This window comes from Cottoperca gobio, chromosome 4 (genome assembly GCF_900634415.1).
Source record: "Cottoperca gobio chromosome 4, fCotGob3.1, whole genome shotgun sequence".
In the NCBI taxonomy this organism is placed as follows: Eukaryota; Metazoa; Chordata; class Actinopteri; order Perciformes; family Bovichtidae; genus Cottoperca; species Cottoperca gobio.
The window spans coordinates 10,735,083-10,752,627 of NC_041358.1; the positions used below are offsets into that span (position 1 = coordinate 10,735,083).

Here is a 17,545-nt window from a genome sequence, read left to right on the forward strand (position 1 = left end):
CAATCCAGGTACTGTTGTTTTTGCGATATTGGTTGTATATCACTGCAGAACAAAGACTCTTTCCAAATATCATGAAATGGTTGAGGTGAACTTCCCCTTCACAGTGTGTTAAAACAATACCACCAGCACAACCTTGAATTGTTGTCTTTATACATCCATAAGCAGCTTCTATAGGGCAACTCGAACCCTTTGAATGTTTGTCACCTTGACTGTGTGGGCTGTTCCATTCTGGAGCTGGTCTCTAAAAAACTAAATGGAGAGAAAACAAAGAATAAACTTCAGAAGATGTATCTCATTCACCTCACCCCATTATTGTAGTGTGTATGCAATATCATTGATAATTTTATTTGAAGAGCCTTCACAAAACAGTTATTTTACACATTTTTTACATACCTGTGTAACAAATTCAATGATAGTTGCATTGCTGACCACTCCAAAGGAAGTTATCCTCACCTGTAGATGTGCCCGTGAAACTAATCCTAAAGGAACAAAAAAAAAAACATAACTGGAAGTCAATAATTGTGTAGGTCAATGTTAAAATAACTTCTACATGTCTTTGAACGTACCATTATTGCTTATCTAATCATATATTTTTAATTGTTCCCCTAAATCATACAAATGCATTTGAACACATTCATTTTTAACATTGTGACCCATCAAAGCTTTAGAACTATGCTTGGGGTCAAAAAGTATATTATGAAGTTACTTTCTCAATGTGAGCTTAACCCTTCCCTTATTGGTTTCAGCCATGCATTGTTGAAACATACTACAGAAAATTCCTGCATCAGAGCCAGGTGGGTGGAAAATGAAGGACGTCGAGGAGGCACATGCATACCTAGGGTTGTTAATTCTCGTCTAGTAGTTGCTGTTATAGGGGCTGCAGTTGTGGGAGCTGCAGTTGTAGAAGACCCAGTTGTGGGAGCTGCGGTTGTGGGGGCTAAAGTTGTAGGAGCCGCAGTTGTGGGAGCCGCAGTTGTGAGAGTCGCAGTTGTAGGTGCCACAGTTGTGGGAGCCTGAGTTGTAGGAGGCACAGTTGTAGGAGCCACAGTTGTGGGAACCACAGTTGTAGGAGCCATAGTTGTGGGAGCTGCAGTTATAGGAGCTGCAGTTGTGGGAGCCGCGGTTGTTGGGGCTAAAGTTGTAGGAGTCGCAGTTGTAGGTGCCACAGTTGTGGGAGCCGCAGTTGTGAGAGTCGCAGTTGTAGGTGCCACAGTTGTGGGAGCCGCAGTTGTGGGAGCCCCAGTTGTGAGAGCAGCGGTTGTTGGAGCGACGGTTGTGGGTGCAATTGTCGTGGGTAAAACAGTTGTGGCAGCAGCAGTTGTAGGAGGCACAGTTGTGGGAGAAGCAGTTGTAGGAGGCACAGTTGTGGGAGAAGCAGTTGTAGGAGGCACAGTTGTGGGAGAAGCAGTTGTGGGAGAAGCAGTTGTGGGAGAAGCAGTTGTGGGAGAAGCAGTTGTAGGAGGCACAGTTGTAGGAGGCACAGTTGTGGGAGCCGCAGTTGTAGGAGGCACAGTTGTGGGAGCCGCAGTTGTAGGAGGCACAGTTGTGGGAGCCGCAGTTGTAGGAGGCACAGTTGTGGGAGTCACAGTTGTGAGAGTCGCAGTTGTAGGTGCCACAGTTGTGGGAGCCTGAGTTGTAGGAGGCACAGTTGTAGGAGCCACAGTTGTGGGAACCACAGTTGTAGGAGCCATAGTTGTGGGAGCTGCAGTTATAGGAGCCGCAGTTGTGGGAGCCGCGGTTGTGGGAGCTGCAGTTGTAGGTGCCGCAGTTGTGGGAGCCATAGTTGTGGGAGCTGCAGTTGTGGGAGCCGCAGTTGTGGGAGCCGCAGTTGTTAGGGCTGCGGTGGTTGGAGTGGCGGTTGTTGGAGCGACGGTTGTGGGTGCAATTGTCGTGGGTAAAACAGTTGTGGCAGCAGCAGTTGTAGGAGGCACAGTTGTGGGAGAAGCAGTTGTAGGAGGCACAGTTGTGGGAGAAGCAGTTGTAGGAGGCACAGTTGTGGGAGAAGCAGTTGTAGGAGGCACAGTTGTGGGAGCCGCAGTTGTAGGAGGCACAGTTGTGGGAGCCGCAGTTGTAGGAGGCACAGTTGTGGGAGTCACAGTTGTGAGAGTCGCAGTTGTAGGTGCCACAGTTGTGGGAGCCTGAGTTGTAGGAGGCACAGTTGTAGGAGCCACAGTTGTGGGAGCCGCGGTTGTGGGAGCTGCAGTTATAGGAGCCGCAGTTGTGGGAGCCGCGGTTGTGGGAGCTGCAGTTGTAGGTGCCGCAGTTGTGGGAGCCATAGTTGTGGGAGCTGCAGTTGTGGGAGCCGCAGTTGTGGGAGCCGCAGTTGTTAGGGCTGCGGTGGTTGGAGTGGCGGTTGTTGGAGCGACGGTTGTGGGTGCAATTGTCGTGGGTAAAACAGTTGTGGCAGCAGCAGTTGTAGGAGGCACAGTTGTGGGAGAAGCAGTTGTAGGAGGCACAGTTGTGGGAGAAGCAGTTGTAGGAGGCACAGTTGTGGGAGAAGCAGTTGTAGGAGGCACAGTTGTAGGAGGCACAGTTGTAGGAGGCACAGTTGTAGGAGGCACAGTTGTGGGAGCCGCAGTTGTAGGAGGCACAGTTGTGGGAGCCGCAGTTGTAGGAGGCACAGTTGTGGGAGTCACAGTTGTGAGAGTCGCAGTTGTAGGTGCCACAGTTGTGGGAGCCTGAGTTGTAGGAGGCACAGTTGTAGGAGCCACAGTTGTGGGAACCACAGTTGTAGGAGCCATAGTTGTGGGAGCTGCAGTTGTGGGAGCCGCAGTTGTGGGAGCCGCAGTTGTTAGGGCTGCGGTGGTTGGAGTGGCGGTTGTTGGAGCGACGGTTGTGGGTGCAATTGTCGTGGGTAAAACAGTTGTGGCAGCAGCAGTTGTAGGAGGCACAGTTGTGGGAGCCGCAGTTGTGGGAGGCACAGTTGTGGGAGCCGCAGTTGTAGGAGTGACAGTTGTGGGAGCCGCAGTTGTAGGAGTGACAGTTGTGGGAGCTGCAGTTGTTGGGGCTGCGGTTGTGGGGGCTAAAGTTGTGGGAGCTGCAGTTGTAGGTGCCGCAGTTGTAGGAGCCATAGTTGTGGGAGGCGCAGTTGTGGGAGCACCAGTTGTGGGAGCTGCAGTTGTGAGAGTCGCAGTTGTAGGTGCCACAGTTGTGGGAGCCGCAGTTGTGGGAGCCACAGTTGTGGGAGCCGCAGTTGTAGGTGCCGCAGTTGTGGGAGCCGCAGTTGTAGGTGCCGCAGTTGTGGGAGCTGCAGTTGTAGGTGCCGCAGTTGTGGGAGCTGCAGTTGTAGGTGCCGCAGTTGTGGGAGCTGCAGTTGTAGGTGCCGCAGTTGTGGGAACCGCAGTTGTGGGAGCTGCGCTTGTGGGAGCCGCGGTTGTTGGGGCTGCGGTTGTTGGAGTGGTGGTTGATGTTTGTGCTGCAGCTGTGGGTGATCATTTATTTTCATTATTATTAAAGAATTTCAGAAAAACAATTAAATCAAATAATTTGGTCCGTCCATTTCTTTCTATTTTTATCTATTAAGGAGAGGATATAATAGGATCATCTATTGTCTGTCTGAGCCTGCTGCCCTGGTCCTGCTGGACACCAGGAAGCCTTTTTGACATTTTCCTGGATTCATCCAAAATTTCTCTTTTTCAACACAACATCATTTTCTGTCATTTGTCTGTCAATCAACTTTAATTATGGGGTTTCTTTTAGGAACTTTTTCCTTGTGCAATGCGAGGGTCTAAGGACATAGGGTGTCGTAACCTGTACAGTCTGTAAAGCACACTGAGACAAATGTATAATTTGTCATATTGGGCTATACAAATACATTTGATTTGATTTACATTTTAACAATGGGCATTCTCTGTTCCTGAAAAGTGTACCCAATGTGGGATTTTTTTTAATGCTTAAAAAGATTCAATGGTTTTTAAAACTGTCATCGAGCATGTCAGGAATTATTTTCCACATTCGCACAATTTTTTGTGTGAACATCATTGTTCTCTAAAAGGAGATCCTTGTGGTTGAGGTGAACCTACCACGTTCAGTTGTACACTGACCATTAAACGAGATTACCCTTCTAAATGTTTTTAGTCATCAAGGCTAGTCTAATACTGACTGCAAAACTAATATTTAATTTAGAGATGGTTAGACCTAGTGGTGTACCACAAAGAAGGTACGACAGACCTTACTTTGCCTTAGATGGCCTGACCACAGTTGGATATAACACTGGATATATCACTATTAATTGTTTGATCTTGATTTACACTGTTGAAATTACATTTAACTTTAACATTTTAATTGACTATAGTTTTTTAAAGGAGAGATCAATAGTAGACAGACAGCAATATTTGATAGAATATCAAATGCAAAACAGATTGAAATACTTAAAAACATTTTGAACCCTACTACTGTCTCCAGACAATCAAAGCCATAATAAATGTAACTTGAGCAGTTACCTTGTACATGTAAATATCCAAGCAAAAATATCCAAGAAACGATTTTTATTTCCATGATGACTAGTATTTTTTCTCACAACTCCTGGTACAGAGAAGTATGATTGCACTTTGAGGTTAGTTTGTGAATTACCCCTCCCTGAGCTATGGAGGGAGTGTCAAAGGCATCGGTCACGCATTATACTTTCAAATAACTTGATAAACCAGGTAACAGAGACACACATATATAGGACACTACAAACTATATCATAAAACACATCATACACTTGAATATAATCTACAGTGATTTATGTTTGATATCAATATAGATAAAGGATTACCAACTTAGAATGTGGTACTAGTAACACAAATGTACCATAATATTATTCGTAACACCTTTATGGAAGTAGTGGAGCTTGATTTTTATCCTATATTTTTTACATGACAGTATTTCTATTATTTAAAACACAATGGAAGACATTATTTATATTTTAATTATTAAAACTAACACTTAAAAGAAATGTGAGCATTTAAAACTGAAAAACTAATATTTTGTCAACAAGCGTAGGAGTCTGATACTCCACTAAGGATCATCTTGGTTTTAGAACTACTTTAGCTGGTATCAAGTTACACAAAATACAATGGTAGGGAATGTGCATCACCATCAACATTGAGTGGTATTGCACCCTAGTTATGCTGCTATAGGCTTAGACTGCCGGGGGACACTTCCCTTCTCTTCCCCTCTTCTTCTCCCTCTCTATCTGTTTGCATTTATGTAAATGTATGTTACTAACTCATCATCCGGGCCATCATCCCCGGAGTGTCTGTCTCTCATGTGGCAGGTTGCCACTGATAAAGTTTACGTCAGGATCAGGAATCGTGGCTGCGCCTGCTGCCCTGGTCCTGCTGGATACCGGGAAGCCTTTTTGACATTTTCCTGGATTCATCCATACTTTTTCTTTTTTTCTTGTACAATGAAGCATATTAGAAAGCAAAATACAAACAAAGACGTAACAAATATCACATTTACCTTGTACAGAGGATACATGGAAATTTCCAAGCAAAAATATCCAACAAAGGATTTTTCTTTCCATGATGACTGGTGTTACTCCTCACAACTCCCTGTACAGAGAAGTATGCTTGCACTTTGCACTTAGTTTGTGAATTACCCCTACCTGAGCTATGGAGGGAGGGACAAAGGATTGCTGACAGAGGCTTCTTTAAAAAAATAAAAACTGAAAAAACAGTTAACATATGTTTATAAAATATAGACCACAACAAACTAAATCATAAAACACATCATACAATTGGAACAAATATGCAGTGACCTTACAGCATGCAGCAATAGGCTGACAATGAGGATCTTCTTGGATTTATAACTACTATTAGCTGGTATCAAGTTTCTCAGTTCACCAAAAATCAGAAATCAAATGGTTGTGCCTGTGAAAGCATAGTGACAGTGTTAGAAAGTAACTAAGTACATTCACTCAAGTACTGTACTGAAGTACAATTTTTAGGTATTTCTTTTTATGCTATCCTTTCTACTTCTACTCCACTACATTTCAGAGGCAAATATTTTACTTTTTACTGCACTAAATTTGTTTGATAACTAAAGTTCTAGTTACTCTGCAGAATCAGTTTAATCATACAAAATATAATCAACAATTGTTTCAATTACATTTTAGACCTATTACAATTGAAACAATTGTATTAGTAATACAATTGTTTCAATTCGTCCACTTTAGTTCCTAGGTGGAATTTGTTTCTCCCGACGGTTTCAGTGTAACACACACTGCGCATGCTCACTCGTTGATGTGTAGTGGCGACGTACGAAGATTTGAGTCGACAGCTCTTGCTAAACTTTGCGGAATTAAAACGATAATTGTGTTTCGTGTTATAGGAAACGGATGCACATTGATTATGTACAACTATCGGAATATAATGAGTTTTTACGAAGAAAATGTTCAACGTGCCAGTTTGTTAGCATGACTAACTAGCGTTTGTTTTGCTAGCTAGCTAAACGACGCAGAGCAACGTTGTTATCTAACCAACGTCCATTAAACTGTATTGAATGGACCCTAAATAATTAAATATTGGTTTTACTACCATAAGTAGTAAATGTCCCATTTGCTACATTTTGCTTACAGCTAAATCGTTCTAATTACAATCAACGGTAGTCAACAGCTGCTGTATTTTTTGTTTTACTTGCACAATAATGTGACTGCAGTCCCGTAGAAACAGAATGGACAGGGACTTGTTGAGGCAGTGTCTCACATATCATGGAGAATCATTGTTCAACAAACTAAAATGTGAACAAACAGAAAACCCAGACTTCCAAGCTGTGGTGTCTGACCTGTGCAAGGCCACGTGTGAAAGGTATTTCAGGAAGTAACTTTTTGTTTTTGTATGATTTGTTTTGCTGTAAGGTAATATATTTCTAGTTTGCAAATGAACTTTAATATATAATTTTCAGATTTTTTTTTTACTTGAACTTCTCTCATAGATATGTTTCATTTGTATTCTAAATGAATCTCTTGGTGCATTGTTAGTTTCACTTATCAATGAGTTTCACTATCGACAAACCATCTAAATATTTTCTTAATTTGTGGTTTAGAGAAATAGTGAAAGGTGGTCACAATTTCCTAAATTCCAAAATGGCGACTTCTATGTTTGTCCAACTGATAGGCCAAAGCCCAAAGATGTTCAGGATAATATAATATAAAATGGAAAAAAACATGTTAAAATATTTACATTTAAGATGCTGGAATCAATGAATATTTGTGACTGAATTCATTAATTAATTATCAAAATATTTGCTGATTTAATTTTCTTTTGGTTTATTAATCACCCACCGATTTGTGTTTGCGGTGGTCTCATTTAAAGGATATTTTAATTATTAACAGGTCTTATGGGTCGTGTCTCTGGTATTTGTGATTTGAAGCCCCTTGTTGTTTTTTGCAGCCTGTGGATCTCAAGAATACTATTGTGAATTTGATGCCTGATGAAGGTCCATGTACCTTCTACAAAAAAACTAAACAAACTTGAGTGCATTAAAGTGGGAGGATTCAGCTATGTCTGATTTCTTCTTCAAGTGTTCAGGATAACACTAATGGTTGTTGTAATTTCTCGATATTGTAATCTCCTCGTCTCCTTGCGCCCTGATCCTCCGGCTTGTCACCCGGAAAGAAGCGAGGAAAGGAAGCGAGGATGTACAAACTGGTAAATGGGAAAGACCCTAAGTGTGACAAAAGGTTATTTGCTAAAAAAGCCTCTGTTGAACAGTGAATATGTGTTTTTTGTGCAGCAAGAGTGATGGTCAGGACAGCCCCCTTGTGGAGCAGTTCATTGCCAGGAAGGCTGACATCCTGTTCTGTCCCGCATGGAAGACCGCCACTCATCAAGAAGAGGAGCATGAGCAGGAGGAGGACGCAGCAGGTGTGTATTTGGTTTGACTACAACACTAAGCTGTCTAATTTGATGGTTTTGTAAAGTGCGTCTGTACACACTAAAACATTTAAACAATAAAAACTATCGTTTAATAGATAGTTTAATCGTTTTTTCAATAAATGTCTGAAAATAGTGAAAAAATCCATCCCAGTTTCTCAAAGTCCACAGTGATTCACCATGTCTGAACTTTGTTGCAAAGTTTCATTAGTTTTGGAGCACCTTCAGGCCTTCAAAAATGCGATTCATTGGAGAGATTAAAAATTCATTAGTTTCTACGTTGTAGTTCTATGTAGTTGTGCGCCGACCCTAATTAGGCAGCATGGGATTACTCTGGATATCACCTGAAAAGCCCATACCGTTACAACCCTACACCCTACACGTCTGAAGAAAAAAAACTGCATGGGATTAGCATTTAGTGGGCATGTCTGTTAAGGGGAGACTCGTGGGTATCCATTTTCATTCAGATATTTTGAGGTGAGAGGTCAAGGGACAAGCAAGCATGGTTGGTTCTTATGTATTCCTTAGGTTTTCTATTTTCACATGATACCGGTATCTTTACTAGCTTTAAAACTGAGCCCGCTACTGCCTCTGAAAGAACGCGAAGCGCAGATTTTCTGTAACAGGTTAAATGTCTTGTTCTGTCAGTCCAAAAACTAAAGATATTATTTTAAAAAATAAACCAGAGAAAAAAGGAAATCTCCACATTTCAGAGGGTCAAACTGCATTTTCTGCAATTTTTGCATGAACATTTACTCAAATGATTAATCAGTTATCAAAAATAGTTATAATAATAATTATTTCTCCTGTAGATTGACTAATTGTTGCAGCTCTAGCCTTTGTCCTTTGTTCAGTTGGCAAACATCAACAACCAGTTGTTGGCTACGATGCTGAGCTCTCAGCTTGCTAAACTGTTGTTCAGTCCCCACCAGCTCTCTGATCACCTGTACTGTACCTGCAATGCAGTCAAATTAAATTGATTTAGGCTCATGTACATAGTTTTGTGTGTTTAACACCATGTCTACACTGCACTAGCAGAGCTGCAGCTTCACTGCTTCTGTGTTAACCAGGCAGTCATTACTAAGCAACTTCACTAAGGTGCTGATAAAAAAACAGTATTTCAACCAAATCTGACAAATTTAAAAAACGGGGTACATATCACGCGTTAATGACAACAGCTGTGATGTGTGATGGGCAATATTGGCATCTAAAATGAGTGATCCTATAAAAAGATTGCCCTTTTAACTGCCACACAGCCCGGGGGTCTTGACTCGGCGAGCTGTGTAAGCTCTGTTTTTCTTTTTTGACCAGCTTAGTGTAGAGTGAGGGCTGAAAGGGAAAAGATGTTTTTGAATTGAAATGGCCTAATGTGTATATACTCTCAGGCTAATGTAGAGAAATTCATCTTTTATATGTGACATGTTTGATTCAGCTTTCTGCTTCTGTTTTTCCAGAGCCCTATGCCATCATGCCACCAGTGGAGTTATTCATGGCGGTGTCTTTTGAGGAAAGAAGAGCCATGCTGTACAGGGACTTGGAAAAAGGAGACATTGTGGTGGGGAAGATCAACAACATTAGAGAATACGGCTTCTTTCTCACTCTGCTTTGCACGGCAGGAGGACTGAAGAGAGACATAGAAGACCTGGAGCTGTCGGTATGTCAACAAGAGAAAACGATGGAATGCACTAAATCCATTTAATTGACCCCGTAACAGATCGTAACCGCTCAGTCAAAAACATGCTAGTCGATGCAGGAAATGAGAAATGTCAGTTGGCCAGCTTTAACTGTATCAAATCTCCTTCTGTAAATTCCTGACTGACTTGACAGTCGGAGTGAACAATGTGTCTTATCTATGAATACCGTGTAAAGTACATTTGGTTTCTGGGAATGTTCTGGCCTAAAGTGTTCAGTGTCATTGAACAGCATGACTGGCAGTCCTCCAGGAATTCACAGAACTATAGTTACTTTGGTAACTTCCTGTCCGACCACACACCTGGTGGAATCACAGAAAACATCTGGAGGCATATCTAAACTAGCCAATTTTCCTTTTTTCTTTCTACCTTTTAGGCTCTGTGTCACATAAGAGAAATTCCCTCCACTGGCAGCCATGATGATCCTCTGTCCTACTACCAGATCGGGGACTTCATCAGAGGTTGGTGTCTTAAGACGTTTTCTCATATGAACTTGACTGAAGTTTCTCTTTACTTTTGTCATTGCCTTTCCCACGTGCAACACGCAAAAGGAGATTGTCTGTGTCAGACTCGTTCTCACTTTGTGGCAATACCCCGTTTAGTTTGGGCGAGGGGTGGTGCCTGGGTAGAGCGCGCAAAAAAAAAACCTGCGTTTTCCCGTTCTGTAGCTGCAGTGAAGGATATTGACCGCTACCAGGAGAAAATCACAGTTTCCCTCCTCCAGCCCTCTCTTTCTCCCACCTTGGAGCACATCAAACTGGGTGTCTTTCCTCGAGAGGAGCTGCCCATACACTACAGGTAACTACACAACACATGACACAATAAACAACACTGAACTCTGAAAAGCTTTGAAAAACAAACATTTTTTTTTTTTTTTATACTGTAAAATGTATTTGAAATGTGCCTGAAATGGTTGTTGTGTTTACTGAACACTAATTGAAACATTAATATTGAATTATATCCGAATTAATGGAAGTGAGATGCATTTGAATGAAAAACTATCATATCAATCTGTTCAAAACAAAATGTACCTTTGGTGAGTGTCAACATCGCTTTGTGATCACCAGAGAAGATAAATAAGCCCTTTAACTTGTTGCTCCAGTTAGTGTCTGACCTTTCTCCTCTTTTCTTAGTCGTAGCGTTTGTGCAGCCGCCGACTCCACTGAGACGTACGAGTGTATACTGAAGAGTTGCCATGGTTACCACAACCCCTCTGTTGTGGAATACCTGCTGGAGAAGGTGGGTGTTAGTGACACCCACCCACCATCAATGATGAGAGGACTACAAAGGTAAACATATCGACTGGCTGGCCTCTTACTTATCTGTAGTTACCAAATGTCACTCAGTGTTTATGCAAACACATTGATAGCTGTTTCTGAGATGTTGTTCCGACTTAGAGAGATGTTCACAGGAATATCCCCAGTAGGTAACTCATTTATCCGATTATTCCAGCACCACATGAAAGCAGCACAAACGTCCTATCTCGTAATGTTAACGAAAGTGAAACCTAGTTTGTGAGTCAGCCCCGTGATTCAGATCCTCTCCCAAATGTAATTGGTTCTTTCTTGGCCCATGCTACAACCTTCCAGCAAGTTTTATGAAAATCGTGTGAAAAACATCCTGCTTGGCTGAGGTAATAATAAGGACACTGACAACACCTTTATCCTGTTGTAATCGATGGTTTGATGTCTTTAGTTTGTGTGGTGCCACGAGTCAGTTGACAACTAATGGAACTCTCTGTCATCAAGGTCCTCCATCAAGGGTGTTTAGATGTCAGGAGGCTTTTCTTTCCAAATGAAATGGATTTGCCTTCTTGGTAGGCAGGTAAACGGTGGTTCTCTTTAGGAAAAGGAAGCCTACAATGTTGAGAGAACTGCTTCGACGGTCAATACTCAATAGAGTTCTTACCTGTGCCTCTTTTCTCCACAGTAAACTTTTTCAAGAGGAGGACTTTGCCTCTGCAATCAGGAAGAGACAGTCTGCATCATGGGCCTTGAAGTGGTAATGTTAAAGTGTTTCATTGGCCTCTCATAGTTATCACAGTACTAAGCCAACAACGTCCCCTTTTAATAGTCTTTCTTCCTCTGACTACCTCTGGCTACCTCTGACTCCACATTAATATAAACCCATTTCCTGTGTCGCTTGTCTGCCTTTGTTCTTTCAGTGTCCGTGCAGGTGTGGACCACTTCAAACACGGTCGTCATGTGGAAGCCATGAATGAATACAACAAAGCCTTGGATATCGACACTAATAATGTAGAAGCACTGGTGGCACGTGGAGCTCTGTGAGTTGATTCTTATTTTAAGTCATGCAACCCATGTATACCCACAGCCCAAATACTTTATTTATATTTTAGTGAATGTTTACAAAAGTTGCCGTCGGCTTTAATAAGAAATGTACAACCTCCAAGGGAACTCCTTTCAGAACTACATAACTGATAAATGATGCAGAAAATTGCAGTAACTTTAAAATGTCCTTGTATATATTTGAATAATTGTCTGTTTTTTCGTAATATGCATCGTTAATAACACAACAAGAACATGTTTAAGCAGAAGTCTTTGAAAAGAGAGTGAAAATAAATCCTTTCACTGCAGTTGTGATACTTCCTGCCGATAGAATGATTGAATTCTCTTTTTAGATGTTTTTTGTTCTTACTATGCATTTCCTTCATTTGTTATTCACAGGTATGCTAACAAAGGCAGCATACTGAAGGCTATAACAGACTTTGAATTGGCCCTGGAGAGCTGTCCAGATCACCGCAACGCCAAGAAGTACCTCTGCCAGACACTGGTGGAGAGAGGGAAGCAGTAAGCAGTGCTCCCTTTGCTTTAATAATAGTTCAGAGGTGCAAGATTGTTGAATTCAATACTGCTACAATACATTAAAAGGAAAATTATATAAAAGGTTACTTTTTTTATTTCACGCTAACAAGCTCCACCAATGAAATGCCTTATTTATGTTGAGTTAACAGAAGGCCAAGTTCAGTGTCGGGCTGTGGTTAAAGTCAATCTTGAAAAAGATAAATTTTCAGGCTGCTTGTTTTTCTCTCATTAATTGCATCACAGTCTAGTTAATGTCTTATTAGATGTGTGTCTATAAATAGACATGCATCCCAAAGTAATCATTATTATGCTGACGTAGAAGATTCATTACAGGCAGTTGCACAGCACCTTAGAAACAATGCCCCCTCTGCTGCCTCTTCCTGTCAGTACTTCCCTTTTTTATACTACAATTAAAAGTATATTTAGGAGACAGTAGAGCAGGGTGTGAACATTTGCGTGTTCAGCAAACACAAAACAATGACAGAAATGCTGCTGTGTGTGTGTGTGCGTGTGTGTAGGCTTGAAGAACAGGAGAAGCTGGTAACAGCAGAGGGACTGTACAGGAGAGCTCTATCTCTAGATGACTTGAACCCTGACGCACAGGAGGCGCTGAACAAGATAACAGACACTATACAGGTGAGCGGGCCAACACACACACATACTGGGTTGGGGCAGCTATGCACTGTGTGTATTTAAGCTTTATCTATTCAAACACATGCAACAAAAATGAGCATGTCAAAGGTTTGCTTCGCTGACATTTGAATGTGGTGTTACTTAAGACTTCAGAAAAACGAAACGGGTGAAGCAAATAAAGACCACTCGAAAGCTTTGTGTTTCTTTGTGACAAAGATGTGCGATCCAGTCTTCCTTTCATAAATCAACTATAATTAAAAAGTTTCGATTGGCAAAGGATCACATGACTACTTGTGCGTGAAAGGGGTCAGTCGTAATAACGAACCACAGAGAATTATAACCTACTCTGCTGTTCCCCTCGGCTCTACGAGACGTTTTAGCATCTTTCAGTTCAGTGTTGGGGGTGTCTGACCCTCAACGTGTCTATTTCGGTTCAGTCTCACGGTTCTCATCAGTTTTCAGCCACAGCCGGAAGCTCTAAAAACCCAAATGTAGACTACCTGCACAGCACCAAATGACACACAATTCACGACTAACTGGTGAACATAGTGAAGCACTTAGCAGCTAAAGAGACAGTTATTTCCTCCAGGAGTCGGTAGAGAGGGAAAAAGGAGTGAATACTGGAAAATGAAACTCCAAATGAACGCTAATGTTCTGTAACTGCTGGAAGTACAAATAGGCAACTGTTTACTAACAAGTTCACCATATCAACCTAAAAGGTGATAATATTTCAGTATAGTGTTCAAATACTGCTGTGACATGTATGAATCTTACAATCAAGTGTATGCAGCAGACTCACAACTTGAGTGTTGTCATGTTTAGATGGCATTACAGTAAAGTACTGGCTCTGTTGCTTATTAAGTGTGGTTGTAACATATTTTAGAAGCTGGCTGCCTTTTTCTTGTTTGACAGTTAGTCGATTTCAAGATTAGAGGACAAGTTAGATTTTCTTTGTACATTCTTAGCCTGTCAAACTGGTTCCCTGTTGACTAATCTACACTCTCAGATCATTAATTAAAGGGAAACCATCTCTTTCAAACAGGAAGGAGGAATGAAACGTCAGTGCGTCTGCTAATGGATTACTAGCTTAATGTTAGTTAAAGATTAATACCAAAACATGAAACATTCCTTGTGTGTTTATATAAACTGGTTCGGGTCATACATTTCCCTCACTATTGTTGCTGTTTATTGTTTAAGTTACTCCTATTTTTATATGGCTATGATGCAGAACGTCTGCCATCACAACATCTACAATGAGTAAAATCAAAACATTTTTAGTATGCATACTGACTGTTTTGATGGTACTTTATTTGGTCACTCCTTCAGTGTTAACGCACTACATACTGCACACCTAGTGTGTGATAATGATGAAGGGCTGTCCATTGTGCTGAATCATGTCCAAGAGCGTTTACAAGGGCATGTTCTCCAAGTTGCCGATATCAAGTCTGCTCTGACCAACATCGTCTTGCACTGTAAACTTTGTGTCTAAATGCATATGCTGTATGTTGGTGACAATGTTGGTTTGTAATACTGATGAAGTGTTTTTGGTGTTTGTGTGTGTGTCTGCAACTCTGGGACTCCGCCATTTGACCCTCCAACTGCCATGGCCTTTGTCACCTGCTTTGCGGGGGTGAAAATAAATAAACGGCACAATGACGACGAATCCTCCGCTGGACACTTGTGTGTGCCGTGTCCTCTGTCCAAATCCGGTAACGTTGAAACCTTCTCTGTCTCAATGGGGATCAAATGCTGTTTGTTTTCTCTGCCTGTCCATCCATCTGCTTCTCTGCCAACTCCTGCTCTCTTGGATCACATCCACTTTTTCTCTGGTAAATATGTGACTCTGTATCATTCTGTCCTCTGTGGTGTGTGATTGTAACGTTCTTCTGTCCTTCTCAAATCTTTGACTTCCCTTTTCCTCCCCATTCTGTTCCCTCCAACACGAATGACTGACTAAATAAATGAATGGCTGAAAACCGATAAATCTCGGGGTCTCTGTTGCATGTCTTGGGTCGTGGCGTGTTTGAATGTATCTCTGTGGACTTTTGCCTGCCATTGTCGTGTCTTGCCTCGCCCGTCGGCCGTAAAGGTATCGATTCGCCTGCGAGAAGAAGCGCTGGCTAAGGAGCAGGAGAAAGCTACGAGCAGCCAGATCAGCGCTGAGAAGTTGCGTAAGATCTTAAAAGAGGAGAAGAGGTGAGTCGGCTCCTTTTTAAAGCTGTGGCCGGTCAATAATCTGCAGAACTTCAAAGCATACGCTGTTTTTATGAGAATAAAAGTGAATATCTTCTTTACAGGATGAAGAAAAAACGGAAGAGATCAGCCTCTTCCTCTTCGTCATCCACCACTTCCTCCAGGAACTCCTCTCCTTCATCATCTAACTCCTCTCGCAGAAGGTCCAAAAAGAAGAAGAAGAGGAGGAGGAGGTCTGAGCGGGGAAGTAAGCGCAATCGCAGGATCTCCTCAAAGGAGAGCAGGAGGAGTGAGGGTAAGAGCGAGAAAGACCGGAGAGAAGAAGAAGAAGAGGTGGAGTGGTATCCGGCTCCTCCCAACACCTCCGCCACCTTTCTCAACCAGAAGGGAGGCCCGAGGTTTGGAGAGAGGGATGAGGAGGAGGTAGTGGGGAAGGCTGCTGAAGATAAACGGATCTGTCAACTGTATTCTCTGTCTGCAGCTTCAGAGGACGAAGAGTCCGACTCCTCACGCAGAGAAAAGAAGGGAAGGGACAGAGAGGAGAGCAGGAGAAACAGTCTGAGCAGAAGCCCAGAAAGAGAGGAGAGGGGGAGCAGGAGTAGTGACAGGAGGGATGAGAGCAGCGAGAGAGGGAAGCAGGGTAACGGGAAAGACCAGAGAGGCAGTGACTCCAAGAGGAGAAGCAGCTCAGACGAGAACAGACAGCGGAAGGCATCCTGCTCATCAGCCGAGGCCGAGTATTCACGGAAATCCAATTTTAATCCTGAATATTTAGGGATCTCCGGTTCTGCAGAGAGCAGGATGAGACATGATTCTTCCCAGAGGAACTCCTTCGATGGCGGTAGGTATGAGAACAGAGTGCGGCAGGACATCCCGGTGGTAGAAGAGGCAAAGGGAGAGAAGGACAGAAAGGGGAACGTAGAGAACAGCAGCAGCAGCAGGTCAGCAGGAAACAGGAAAAAGTCAGAAGGTGCTGTAAATCATAACAAACAGAGTAGTTTGACCTCAGTGCCAGGAGGAAGCGCTAAAAAAGACCTCCCTTCTAACCTGCTAGATATTTTCAATCAGATTGCCAAATTTGAGAAGGAGAAAGGAGTCGGGCCAAAATAATAACTCTAAAACCAAAAGTCCAGAATGTGCCCAATACTAGTGAAACGAGACCGTGAAAGGGATGTTTGTACCGTGAATGAATTAATCCTGGACTGTACGTCAACGCTGCTGAATCAATGGTCAAATGCGTTGTTGATTGAATGTTCAGAGTTGTTGTCGGTTACGTTTAGTGTTGAAATGTCTTCGTCCGTCTGGTGGATTTAAGGTACTTCCATGATAATAACTGGTCAAAATGTTCACTAAACGTGCACCAAGTTTCATATAAATCGTGTCAGTGTTTTTTCCGTCACACTGTAAAAACATAACCGGCGGAGGGAATAATAAAGAGGTTAATTTTGTAAATATTGATTATTAGTGTATCTCATTTTCCACTTAATGTATTTTCTGAAAGATAATTAATACGACCGTATCAATGACTACAAATCTTACATTTTGTCATCTGTGGTTATTTCTCCATTTAGGAGTTGTTTTTTGTGTACATTTTGACAAGTTATTACATTATTCAGCACATCTGAAGTCACATCAGTTGCTACAGGCTTTTATATCGTGTGTGTGTGTGTGTGTGCATCTTAAATTGAGACTTGTATTTGTTAAAGAAGAAACTGCCTTATGTTTACTGCCTTGTGCCATTTTGTGCATTCTTTCTGTGGCTTGTTAAATCCCAAACAATCTGACTGTTAGTACTGCCGTACTTTTTCAAGCTTTACACAATGCAGATGTTCCAGTTGTATCCTGACAGTTTCTCCCGTAGTAAGACAAACTCAGTTGAATCAATAAAGCTTTTAAAATGTCAAAACATTTTGCTGTCTTAAGTCAAGTTTTTAGTTTGTTTGCCCCACACTTTTGTTCCTATTTATTTTTTTTGATCGTGGAGTTTGCGACGCGTAGCATTATTGTTGTGTACATACATCTGCCTTAGGCTAATGGAACGTGGCTATTTCTCCCAGTAAAGAGGAACGAAGCATCATTTGCTGAGTTATAGCAAAATATCGGCTTCTGTAAATTCTAATTCCAAAGCGTCAAAGCAACTACATGAAAATCTTAAACATGAATGCAATATTTGACTTTGATTATACTTCATATTTAACAGTACGTTATTTACAACCGATGGAATTTTAATTATTCACAAGTTTGAGGAATAATCCTGTCGTTACACTATCGGAATAGATTCTTTACAGACCATTTAATAACTTGTCACTATACATTTTCATTTAAATATTTACTTATTTTAAAG

The 17,545-nt window shown here is 41.9% G+C and overlaps 1 protein-coding gene across 3 annotated transcripts; it reads left to right on the top strand.

Moving 5' to 3' along the window:
* The first annotated feature begins 6,187 nt into the window (after positions 1–6,187).
* On the top strand, positions 6,188–17,109 carry ttc14 (tetratricopeptide repeat domain 14). 3 transcript variants are annotated; one of them, XM_029429729.1, is made up of 13 exons: positions 6,188–6,794; positions 7,605–7,637; positions 7,723–7,853; positions 9,317–9,516; positions 9,930–10,014; positions 10,222–10,351; positions 10,687–10,842; positions 11,483–11,554; positions 11,718–11,837; positions 12,238–12,360; positions 12,894–13,011; positions 15,098–15,204; positions 15,306–17,109. In XM_029429729.1, the coding sequence occupies exons 1-13, from the start codon at positions 6,661–6,663 to the stop codon at positions 16,309–16,311; spliced, it is 2,415 nt and encodes an 804-aa protein (XP_029285589.1). In that variant the 5' UTR covers positions 6,188–6,660; the 3' UTR covers positions 16,312–17,109. The 3 variants fall into 3 exon arrangements, with proteins under 3 accessions (XP_029285589.1, XP_029285590.1, XP_029285591.1); XM_029429730.1 differs by having other exon boundaries at positions 7,608–7,637; XM_029429731.1 differs by lacking the exon at positions 7,605–7,637 and having other exon boundaries at positions 6,189–6,794.
* The last annotated feature ends 436 nt before the right edge of the window (positions 17,110–17,545 follow it).